The 12,747-nt window shown below is 45.1% G+C and overlaps 1 protein-coding gene across 1 annotated transcript in view; it reads left to right on the top strand.

Moving 5' to 3' along the window:
* Nucleotides 1–11,353, top strand: part of LOC148032399 (isocitrate dehydrogenase [NAD] regulatory subunit 1, mitochondrial-like) — a 33,060-nt gene extending 21,707 nt beyond the window's left edge. The window contains exons 2-4 of the mRNA XM_087683050.1: nucleotides 8,753–8,992; nucleotides 10,234–10,312; nucleotides 10,760–11,353. Coding sequence (XP_087539176.1) covers nucleotides 8,753–8,992; nucleotides 10,234–10,312; nucleotides 10,760–11,034 — 594 coding nt within the window. The 3' untranslated portion in view covers nucleotides 11,035–11,353. The remainder of the gene's footprint in view (nucleotides 1–8,752; nucleotides 8,993–10,233; nucleotides 10,313–10,759) is intronic.
* Nucleotides 11,354–12,747: the final 1,394 nt, after the last annotated feature.

Below are 12,747 nucleotides of genomic sequence, written 5' to 3'. Positions count from 1 at the left end.
AAGTACAAGATCTGAACCATCTGTCCTTGCGGGATAATGAATCCCTAAATTAGACGTCCCCCGCAAATACCGAAGTATCCTTTGAGCAGCCTGCCAATGCACCGTCGTAGGTTCTCTCATGAACCCTGCCAAGAGCCCAACAGCAAAACAAAGATCAATCCTAGTGTTGAGAAGCCAAATCAAGGACCCAATCAACTGACGATAGCGGGAAGCATCTGCCATAGGAGAAGCTGAATGGGAAGTGGCCTTCCAGTTCGGATCCATAGGAGTAGACCGACAATCCTCCATCTCAAAAGACACCAAGAGTTCCTGTACATATCTCTGTTGAGAGATGAAGATCCCCCTCTGAGACTGATAAATCTCATGGCCCAAAAAGAAATGGAGTAGACCCAAGTTCGTCATCTCGAACGTCCGATGTAAAGCTGACTTCGTCTCTTGGACCTGCTGTGCATCATCACCTGTGACAATCGAATCATCAACATGTAACACAAAAAGCACACAACCATCCTCGGAAGTGTGAACATAAATCTGCGGATCGGCCTTGGAACGCCGATATCCCAACTGAGACTGGAGGAACGAATCAATCTTCTCGTTCCATGCACGCGGAGCTTGCTTGAGGCCATACAAGGCCTTCTTTAACTTGTAGACTTTCCCATCTGAAGATCCAAAGCCAGGAGGTTGCTCAACATAGATCTCCTCCTTCAAATCACCATTAAGGAAGGCCGACTTCACATCCAATTGGTAAACAGGCCATCTCCTATGGCCAGCCAAGGCAAGAACAGCTCTAATGGTCGCCATACGAGCTGTGGGGGCAAAAGTATCATGACAATCAATCCCTGGGCGCTGTGCAAAACCTTTAGCAACAAGGCGAGCCTTGTGCTTATCCAAAGAACCATCGCCAAGGTATTTGGTCTTGAAGACTCACTTGACGCCAATCACCTTCTTATTCGGGGGGCAGGGCACAAGTGACCAAGTGCCATTCCTCTCAATAGCCTCCAACTCTTCCATAGCTTTCTTCCATGGTGTGGACTGTAAAGCCTTCTTCATGGAGGTGGGTTCTCGATCCTGCATCACACGGGTCATCAAACAATAGTTAGAGCAAACAAGCTCCGTTGAATGTGCCTGGTGCCGTCGTGACCGCCGCGGACCATCCTGCGGTCCCCACTCCTCAGGAACTCCCTCGATCCCTGAATCACGGAGTGTGTCACGGGCCCAACGAAGAGGAGGCCGAACCTCCCCTCGTCTCTCTCCATCAACAGAAGACTTTGGAATATCCACCGGTGGTAACTCCTCAAGGGTGACCGGTGGAACAATAGACTCTATGTCAGAAACAAAATCATAATCAAAAGGCACGGGCTTCAGTGGAACTGTAGAAGGAGCCCAACTCTCCTCTGGATCTCCAAGAACGGGATGCTCCTCACCCGTTGATATGGCTCGAACCTCCACAAACCGCACATCGCGGCTAGTGTACACATTCCGCTTGACTGGATCATACAATCGATAGCCTTGGGATTGGGAGCTGTAGCCAACAAATACCTGTCTTCGGGAAGCTGCGTCAAATTTATCATGGTGAGCCTTGGGAATGTGAACATAGGCATCACACCCAAAGACCCTAAAGTAAGAAACATCTGGCTTCGTCCCAAAGTAAGCCTCAAACGGGGTCATCCCTTCCACGGCCGAAGTAGGGGATCGATTAAGGATGTGGATTGCAGTAGCCACAACCTCGGCCCACAGAACCTGAGGGGTCTGTCGGTGCTCCATCATGGTGCATGCCATCTCGATCACACTGCGGTTCTTCCGTTTAAGAATGCCATTTTCTTTAGGAGTGTTGGTATTGGCAAACTCTTGGGGAATACCTTTATCTGCACAAAACCGAGCAAACTCATTAGAAACAAATTCACTGCCCTTGTTGGATCGCAAGGTCTTCAACTTCCGGCCCGATCGGTTCTCCTCAAAGAGAAGCCAATCCTTGAAGTGTGAGAAAGCTTCTGACTTTAATGCCAAAAAATAGGCCCATGTTATCTTGCTGTAGTCATCTACGATCAGCATGAAGTACGAGCTCCCACACAAGGACTCATTCCTCATAGGGCCACATAGATCCGTAGATACAAGCTCCATCGGTGAAGTAGACCGCCACGAAGCTGTGTGGGGAATGGCATCTCTATGCTGCTTTCCCCGAATGCAGGAGACACATGGCTGCTGGCTCACCACTATATCCGGCAATCCTCGAACAAGCTGTCCACGTGACGCCCTCCGAAGATAATCATAGTTTGAGATGACCAAACCGAGCATGCCATAACTCTGACTGTGACTGAGAGGTAAGAAGAAGAGTAGAGAGGGCGGTGGAAGACTTCAATTTATAAATGCCATTCTCCTCATATCCGGATGATAGAACCTTCCTTGATCCACCATCAAGGACTCGCACCGTAGTACTGTTAAACTCCACCAAAAGGCCAAGGGAGCAAATCTTATGAACTGACAGGAGATGGTATCCTAAGCCTGGTACATGCAAAACCTCTGAGGTATGGGTACCACCTCGTCCATCTGGAATAAGCTGCATCTTACCCCGACCTGCAATAGATACTGAAGAGCTATCTCCAATGAGAATCTGCCCACGCGAGGGTCGCAACTGGGCAACACCATCTGATGGAGTCATGTGCCGGGAGGCACCACTATCAACGATCCACTCTCGAGCGTGGGGAGCCGTCATCGCAACATCAGAAGCATTCGGTGAAGCGTCCTCAATGACAGCTAGATGAAGAAATGCAGCTGATGAGGGTGCAGCCACCACTCCAGAATCCTTGGTGTCCTTCTTGTCTTTGTCAGGGCAATCCTTCTTTCAATGGCCAGTCTTACCACAAATATGGCATGTGGAGTCTTTGTCCTTGTCCTTCTTGGACTTGGTATCCCCCTTTTTCTTCTTTTGGTCCTTCCCCTTCTTCTGAGAGGTTTGACTTGTCAGCGCCTCCGACTTGGAAGCATTCTGTCCCTTTAACTGTTCCTCTTGGTCCAAGACCATAGGAACCAACTCTTCCCACCGAAGAGTAGACTCTCGCCTCGAAGCAATAAGGGCAGAGTAAAATGTACCGAATCGTGGCCGCAACTGGGACAAAAGTGTAATCGCCATGTCTTCGGAGGAAATCGGCTTCCCCGCATTCTGAACTTGCATCTGAAGCTGCCTTAGCTTGTTAATGTGCTCCTGTAGCGAAGAAGACTTGTTTGCGGACAAGGTCTGCATCTGGACCTCCAAAGAAACCCGCTTCATAAGGGTCATCCGATTGTACATCTAATCAAGCTCCAACCATATCTCCCGAGCCACCATCAAGTGCTCGATGTGAGCGATCACAGCTGTAGTACATGATAGAAAAAGAAAGGAACGAATCCTGGCATTCAGTTGGTCCCAATGAGACTGAGCCTTGGCCAACTCCGCACGAGCATCGGAAGAGAGTTTGGACTCATCTCGTACGGAGGGCCCGTCGATCTCCTCCTGTACAAGCTTCGCCAAATGCGGTAGTTGTCGCCGTCGAGCTTTTGATCTGCAGGAAGAGCCGGTAAGACAGGCACCTTCCGGTCCATAATCGACTGGAACTCCAAGTCAATCTCTGTAGACATCTTCACCTGTAATGCCTTCACAAACGCAAAAGCAGCCCCCTCTGACTGTGAAAACTCAGCGTGCTAAGGCTCTTCCATGTCCTGAAACTTCTTCACCCGCCGGAGGTGATGAAAAAGCAAAACCTGCACTTGTAGGCTGAAAACTGAAACTTCCTCCGCGTCAAACAGCAGTAAACAGCAGCAAATCCACCACCTGGACTCCTTTCCTGTGCGCCCACACTCGCTTCAGCCTTGTTCCAAGGCGCAGCCCTCCTGTCTGCCCTCAAACGCAAAAAATGCAAATTTGTGTCGCGATAGAAACTCCTCTTCAGGTTGATTTTGCGCTCAGTCAGCCCTTTAACACTGCTCTGATACCATGTCAGAGTGCAGCGGTGCAGAAGCGTAGGACTGAGAGAGAGAGAACGCAGAGAGAGAAAGAGACAGTGGAAGATGAAGATCTGTTGTATAAAGTGTGCTGAATACAAAGATATGCAGATATATACACGGGCACAGTGCGCTCGACTGTGTGTCTCCACCTCGACGATGCAACCTGCTGTTCACCTCGAAGTCCGCTGCAGTCTGCACTGTCTCCTGTCTGAAATCTGCGAACAGAGACGAAATCTGCGCTTGTCACCGGTCTGTAATCTGCGAGCAGAGAAGTGTAGGAGACTGCTGGAGATGTCGGCTATTTATAGCCAGAAATTTGGGAAAATAGGGCGCCAGAAAACTGCCTGTCGGCTGCACATGCAGCCGACTGTCTGCACAGGTCAGATTGCCACGTGGCAGTCCGACTGCATATTGCGGCTGCCTGTCCGATTGCACTGGCTGCCACTGCACTGGCTGTGATCTGATCTCTAACAGAAGGGATATCAGAAACTGCTAAACGCAAGGATAAACAACCTTTGATGATGAAAACACTAGTTGAAGAAGTGATGCTTGATGGAGGATGGAGTAGCCACGAAGCAAACACAAGCACCGGCTGCCATAGAAAATTGATGCCAAGCTGATGATGAAGACACTAGGTGAAGGGGTACCTCGAGGGCAGTCAAATGCAAGGATGAAGGGATGCTTGAACGGTGGAAGTTGACGGTAGGTAGGTGGAAGTTGATGCCAGATGGAGATGAGCACCAAACGCAGGGTGTAGGGCTCAAGGAAGCTATCGCCTATGAAGGAGGAAGGCCGCCAACTAAGGAGGGAGGTTGCCACCAAAACAGTGTCAGAAGTGGTGCAGCAATGGAAGCGTAAAGAATATGCTGAAATAAATGCTGAAACACAAGACAGAAGAAAGAATGAACACAGTAGACAGATGAGAACTCAGATATATGCTCGGGAAATGGAATCCATATCAAACACGAGACAGCAGCATACAACGGTGAGTCACTGGCTGCGTGGGCACCTCAGCACCGGCTCCTCTCTCCCAGAAGGATCTCCACTGATGGCTGAAGCACCAAAGACTGTGGAGGAGGAGCCCTATAAATAGCCACAAAAGTGGGGAGCATAAAATGCAGGTCGGCCAGGATTTCATGCTGGTCGGCCAGCAATAAATGCTAAAAGTACATCATAAATGGCCACAAAAATGTGCCATAAAATAGTGCATAAAATGCTACATAAAATGCCTAGCCTCTGCACACAGACTCACACCATGAGCTGACTAATATCTGCTAACACCCTCTCTCAGATCATGTGTGATCTGATACAATAAAATAGTACAATGATGGAGAATCATAAACTACACAACAAAGAAACACCAGAAGGACCATGGATGTCCAAGCAATGAGTGGCCAGCCCACCACCAAGATGCCTCGGAGAGTATCTGATGTTGATGTCGATCGTACCAACAACACCGGAAAATAGAGAAGACTCATAGCAGCTCTCTGTGTAATGTCACCTATGTCACTCAGGACATACAAAGCCAATCTTGCCAAACATGTCTCTGAACATGTGACCATGGATTCCCGCCTTTGGCCAAACCACCAAAGTGTCCCCTCATGTGAGCTCCAGACGAAAGCCTCTCGCTCTCTGTCAAGAAGAACAGCTCATCATGAACCCAGAAATCAACACCAGTCTCTAGGATTTCACTGCCAGATACCGTCGATGCGTCAGGGACATCCCTCTCTGGAACCTGTGCACCTGTATCAAAATATAGATGAGGCACTGCAGCCCCACCAACACCCGCTCACACTCCCTCTCTGGCACCGAGGAGTCGTGAGGGATGACCACATCACCACCACTAGAAAGCAGCCGAGGAAGGGGCCACCAAGCCCTTCCCGCGATCCGAAGAAGAGGATCCCTTCCGCGCCTTGGACTTCTCCTTGGTTGGAGGATCGGAGTCGGAGTCTGATGAAGGAGAGGACTCATCGGTAGAGTCAGCATCCCGCTTCGTCGTCTGTTCCTTCTTCCTGGAAGCCGCTAACTTCTTGCAGTCCTTCCGCAAATGTCCCTTCTTGCCACAGTGGTAACACTGGGCCTTCGACTTCTTCTTCCCGTCACCCCTCTCTGAAGCTACATAAGCCTCACCTCCATAATGTGCCGGAAGCCGCCCCTATAATCTCAAGGATGCCTCATGCTCAAGAAGCATCGAGGTCATATGTGTAAAACTGACAGGAGTTGATGATGTCTGCGCCCGCAAAGCATTGGCCACTCCATCAAACTCCGGGGGGAGCTTGTAGGAAGTGCACGGAGGAGCCATATGGAGAGGATAAGAAGAGAAGTAGAAGAAAAGAAGGTCATTTGGAGAGTGAGCACAGCCAAAACGCAACCAAAAACACCAAAAATAGTGAGTTCACATGCAATATAACCCAAAGGCTGACCAAAATAAGCCAAAAGCTGCTGTACAAAGTGAAAAAATCAGGTTAAAACTGTCAAAAACAGCAAAAACGGCCTGAATAATCAGAAAAACAGGCAAAAATAATGCTGTAAACAGCAAAACGCAGGCTGCAAACTGAAGAAACAGGGGCTAAAGACTGTTGCCAGCAGTTTGATGAAGGAAACACGGGCAGCAAAGAGTGGAACAGCAGGAAACGCAAATCTGTCCAGAAAAACGCAAAACGCAAATGCTGAAACACTGTCGCCAGCAGCAAATCAGCAGTCACCAGCAAGAAGGACAGCTGGCTGATCAGCAAAAAGGGTGTAAATCCTGAAATCAGCAAGAAAACACAGCACAAATAGGTTGCAGCCTGAAATCTGATACCATGTCAGAAGTGGTGCAGCAATGGAAGCGTAAAGAATATGCTGAAATAAATGCTGAAACACAAGACAGAAGAAAGAATGAACACAGTAGACAGATGAGAACTCAGATGTATGCTCGGGAAATGGAATCCATATCGAACACGAGACAGCAGCATACAACAGTGAGTCACTGGCTGCGTGGGCACCTCAGCACCGGCTCCTCTCTCCCAGAAGGATCTCCACTGATGGCTGAAGCACCAAAGACTGTGGAGGAGGAGCCCTATAAATAGCCACAAAAGTGGGGAGTATAAAATGCAGGTCGGCCAGCAATAAATGCTAAAAGTACATCATAAATGGCCACAAAAATGTGCCATAAAATAGTGCATAAAATGCTACATAAAATGCCCAGCCTCTGCACACAGACTCACACCATGAGCTGACTAATATCTGCTAACAAACAGAGCCCAAATGATGGTGGAGGCTGGCGCTTGGCAGCAAGAGATGATGATGGGTGATTGATGGAATGAGTTGGTGTTGAGTGAAAGAAGTGTGAAGTGGAGAAGAATGAATGGGTGCTAGGTGGTCAGGAATAGTCTCAAGTTTCGCCCATTGAAGTCTCTTGAGTGGCACTCCGACTCTCTTGAAAGGCCTTAGAAAACCTTTCTAGGGCTTGAAACAAAAACCAAAAATGGGAATGAAGGGAAAGAGTACGGAATGGTTTCTCAACATTCCTCTCTTACAATAGTTGGAATAGACTTCCACCGGCCCCCATAAACGTATTTTCTACTTGGATAGGCAAGTTTTGCCAAGTGGCAGTCTTCTAATCCCATTTTCCAACATAATCCAACTTATTAAATTACTTTTTAGAATTATAATTTGGAAAATTAATTTAAAAATAATTATTTTATTGTTTAGCAAATTAATTTCTCCAGCCAATAATTAAATTGTGTGCCAATAATTAAATTGGTTGGGCCAATTTGTCTCCCAAGTGTCCTTGAGCAGTTATTGACCCTTAGATTGATATTAATTAATGAAATCTTGCCTAGTCTCTAATGTCACCATTGACATTAGTGGCCAATAAATTGTAGGCCCAAATTTGACATGAGGTACCACCTAGTACCTGTTAGGTATAGCTTATTACAACTTTGGTCTTTGGCACTAACTAATATCTCTAGGTCTTGGGTCCCACATGGTGAAATAATTGACTTGCACCTCACATGTGCAAGGCGCATTTGCACATTTGATTGACTTTCAATCAAATGCTAAGAAAAGCACTAATATTTCACATCCTCATGACATAGTGGATGTGACCTTCCAGCACTCTCCTCTCTTGCTGTTCACTCGTTCATTGTGAGTGTGCATGATTGTGCATGTGCTGCTGAATCCTAACCTAACAAGAGGTAAGATTGAGCGAGCATCAATGGTTGATACTTGGTAGTGGTGCTGTTGTGGGATGATGGATAGATGAACATAGCCTCTAGGGATGATGGAGCGAGGAAGACAACCTCTAGGGGAGAGGTGGTGGTGATGGTTTTGGTGAGGAAAGTTTTATAACATGGATCATGCAGTACGAAAGAGTGGCTTGCCCATGATCCCCTTTTATAGAACTTTTTGAGCTAGTTTTCTTTAGAATCTTCTATAATCTTGTCTTTTGCATGAATTGTCTTGAGTTTTGGTTTGGGGCTGTATAAGAGCTGAAATTAGCTGGTAATTTTTATTATCATAGGTCAAGATCTTTGGTAACTCAATAGAAGATTCTCTCAAGCAAGGTGGTGAGCTCATCCAATGGTACTCCTAGCCTATGTTTGATATCCTCTTGTACATGTAGTCAGCATGCAGTTCCTGTGTTACAGTTATTGTTCATATTCTATGCTCTTAAGCAAACATAGCCTTAGTTTTTGTTTGAGATTGAAATTTGAGTCAATTGTGTAAGGTCAAGTTGGAATATTTGTGCATGCTTATATGTATAATTCTCACTCTTTTGCACTTTCAGGTAATAACAAAGTTTTGCTCAGAGCGAATTGCAAGATATGCATTTGAATATGCATACCTAAACAATCGAAAAGTCGTTACAGCTGTACATAAGGCTAATATTATGAAACTGGCTGATGGGCTTTTCTTGGAATCATGTCGAGAAGTAGCCAAAAACTATCCTGGGATTAAATATAACGAAATCATTGTGGACAATTGCTGCATGCAACTTGTAGCCCGACCGGAACAGTTTGATGTCATGGTAAGCTTGTTGTCTAGTCCTCTTGTCTGAATAGTTGTGATCCTGATGAAGGATGTCTGCACAGGTATGATCTTGTATAGGTTACTTTGGTGTCTTCAATGGATATCTTGCATTCATCGCGAAGCAGTTTTCCCAAGCACTGATACTTTGGCAAAGTAATAAATTACTTGATTCAAGATATGATTAGCTCCAAAGCTCAAGTTATTTCTGGCTTTTGGACCTTGTGGTGTAACTTACGTGGAACTGATTCATCTATTTGCCGAACCATAAACACTTTAAGAAGTGTACGGTTGGCTGTTGTTGAAAAATGCTTTATAATTGCACCCTTATCTGCCCAAAGTAACTAGAAGTTCAAACTCTACTTTGTACACACTAAGTCAAAGCTCCATTGTGCCCTCATCTGCTCAGAGTAGGTGAAAAGCTAGGAGTTTACTTTTGTAAACATTACAGGCAGAACCAGAAATGCTCGGAATTGGATGCTTTCCAATGTATTCTGACTTAATTCGAAAGTTCAAAGCAGGAGGAAATAATGCTATGCACGCTTGTGATCGTAGTGCCATCTGCACAACCTGACCAATAGGATGCAGATAGTTTTCCATTTTCACCATCTGACAGACTGTAGGACTTCACAGCCCACACCATCTGCATAGTGGACAGGTATCAGAGAGAGTAGATAGAGAGTTATTCTGTGTCAAACCCCCAACTAGTGTACTAATGACCATAAGGTGTAGAAAGGGGCTTTAGCAACCAATATCTGCAACAAAACAGGTCACATATGTCAACAACAGTTTTTCTGACTACACTCCAATGCAAACTGACTCTGTAGCAATTATGAATTTATGGCAAGAGAGAGAACAATAGGGAATGTTCTAACAAACTTTTGCACTTCTTTGTAGGCTTTCATTGTTTAATTGCCCAAGAGTTGCTCTGAATGACCAAGGTGCTGAATTTTTGGTGCATAGGTTCTTTTCAAGTGGTTGCTGAAAGGTTTACATTTTGTTTTGAGAGGTCCCTGGATGGGGACCTTGAACTTCTGGTGAACTTAATTATGAACAGAACAGTGGCTTTTCACTTTTCCTTTGTTACTTATTTCCTCTTCATCTGGTGAAGACAGCAAAAGCTTTTACTAAGCCTAAATAGAGACAGAGCAATACTTGTTTTTACAGCTCTTCAGCTGGTGAAGACAGAAGAAGTGTCACTGCTTCTTAGTATACATTGTTCTGTGAGTGTCATTTTTGCAGGTTACGCCCAATTTATATGGCAACTTGGTTGCAAATACAGCAGCTGGTATAGCGGGTGGGACAGGTGTGATGCCTGGAGGTATGTCAAAAGTTTTGGTTTACCTTAGTCAATGGAACAGTTTCTGTTTTATCGCTTTATTAGGTTTAGGTACCAAATACCTTTAAGCTATTTAGTTAAACAGGCAATATAGTTGTCTGAACCGCTGGAAGAAATTGAAAGGTTTTATTTATTCATGAACCACCTCCCTTGTCAATAATTGTAGGCTGGCCAAAAAGTGGTGCTAATCTTTGTTGCACGTCTCCCTCTTATTTTATGTTTTGCACTGTTACACAGAATACTTTTGAATAGTTTCTTTGGACGGATCAAAAAGTTTAGGCAGAAAAAGATTCATACTTGATGTTTGCATTGTATTTCTGGCCTTTTGTGTGAGAGTTTTAAACTTGTGTTTGCAACTCCTTGATATTTTTTAGAGCAGCTAAAATCTTCAATGCATGGAAATCTCTAATTGGCCTTCTCCTAATGCAGGTAATGTTGGTGCAGAACATGCTATTTTTGAGCAGGGAGCCTCAGCCGGCAACGTGGGTAATGAGAAGCTTGTGGAACAGAAAAGAGCCAACCCTATAGCACTATTATTGTCTTCATCCATGCTTTTGAGACACCTGCAGTTTCCTGCATTTGCTGATAGGCTGGAACAAGCTGTGATGAGTGTTGTCAAAGAGGGCCGAGTGCGAACAAAGGACCTTGGTGGGAATAGCAGAACACAGGAGGTGGTTGATGCTGTCATTGAGAAACTCGGTTGATCAGATTGGTGTGCTATTAGGCAATAAAGGCTATTGTTTTCTGGCTCCATAGAATTTGCAGTGACCTGAATCTCCTTTTTTCACCTCACATACACAGGGATCTGCAGTCTCAAGGCTTTAAGCTTTTTGGGAAAGAGTTCGATTTGGACATGGCTTACAGACAGAGTTTGATCTACCTTTTGTAGGCTTTCTGCTTTAGCATGTAAATCTTGCTGCTGTGTATATCTGGAGAGCCCCATTGCAGCTACTGGGTTTGATATCTTATTAGGATGTGTTACAAGTACAGCAAAATAATAAACCTGATTTTTGTGGACAGTCACATGCTTGGATTTTGTTAAGGCGCTATGCAGTTGCAGTCTGTGCTTCAGGTTCAGAAGTGTTCAGCTTAGGTGGGTGTTGGGCTTTGGCCAGGTCAGTAACAAGGAGCTTAATCTGGTACGTTCTAAATGAGGGTATTTATGAACCTAGAATCATTCATGTTCTACGAGTACTGATTGTATTCATCAGAGTACAGTCCCTGTATGCGAGACACATCAACAAGAATAAGGCGGAAGGAAGATCTGTCTGAGAGTTGGAGAAGCTGCTCTCCTATTAAATGGATGTGATATACACTTTCTGTCCTTGTTCTTAACGCCTAGATCATACAGCAAGCGCCTTACGCTGTTCATTTTGCCAGTCAAGGCAGGTGATATAGCAAAATGGGGAGCATTTATCTCAGTGCACCACGTCGTATGCATCTTTATGAACAGTGAATATTGTGCAGATGAAGCGTAGTACCAAACAGCTCTGGAGCTTGCATGGTACAGATTAGAATGGAGCGTTGGCATTCTTGAAATTGTGGATTAAAGACAGAATTGTACACCTCTAAGAAGTGCATTAGATAAATTGGTTTGGTGTCACATTTGAAGAAAAGGATTAGTGGTGCTTTGGTACCAACTTGCCATTTTGCCAGTAGCTTTACCGCATACTCAAAGCACATACATGGGTGAAAGAAATGGGGGAAACAGGTGCATTCATGGTTGAAAGAAATAGGCGAAGCAGGTTTATGTGTAGGACTAGAACTCTTGTTTTCAGAAGAAGGAAAGCAAAGAAAAGTGCAAGCTCAAATTCTCAAGGTAGCAACAAACACAGATGGTTTGATGGAGGTGGCGCACAAACCTCTCAAATGTTTTACCAAGATAGAGATGTGCCGCTCCTTCTTCCAAGAACCACGATTTTCTACAGGGATGCACGTTGACACCTTGCCTCTCTTTTTCCATGGGCACTTTGCTGCTTGCAGTCGCAACTTTCCTAGCAAAGTTTTATGTTGTTAGGCTGGCTAAGGGATTAAAGTGATGTTGTCCCAGCATGGTGTATTTGAGAATACTAAACTCATAAGTTGAGATGCCAAAGAGAAGCTCAAATGAGGAAAACATAGATATTAACCCGTGTGTTGCAAGTTAGTTTCACGGCAAGTCTTTTTAAACCTTGTCAGCTAAGAGTTTCACATCTAAGATTGCAATATCAATTGTTGCAATTTTGTAATAGTATTATGTGCTCCAAGTATGATATAATTAGGCATGGTGGCCACCTAGATGGTCATAATTCATTTTATATATGATTTAGCCCGCTGGCTATGATAGATGGATTTTAACCAAGCATAAATGCAAGGGAGATTAACAATGGAATGTTTGCACCATGCCACAACATACAAAGTTTGCACAAGAGGTTGAA

This window comes from Lygodium microphyllum, chromosome 8 (assembly GCF_053477565.2).
Source record: "Lygodium microphyllum isolate KBCC chromosome 8, Lygodium_microphyllum_v1.1.10, whole genome shotgun sequence".
NCBI lineage: Eukaryota > Viridiplantae > Streptophyta > Polypodiopsida > Schizaeales > Lygodiaceae > Lygodium > Lygodium microphyllum.
Note: the sequence above shows the minus strand (reverse complement) of the source record. Positions and strands in the feature narration are given on the sequence as shown.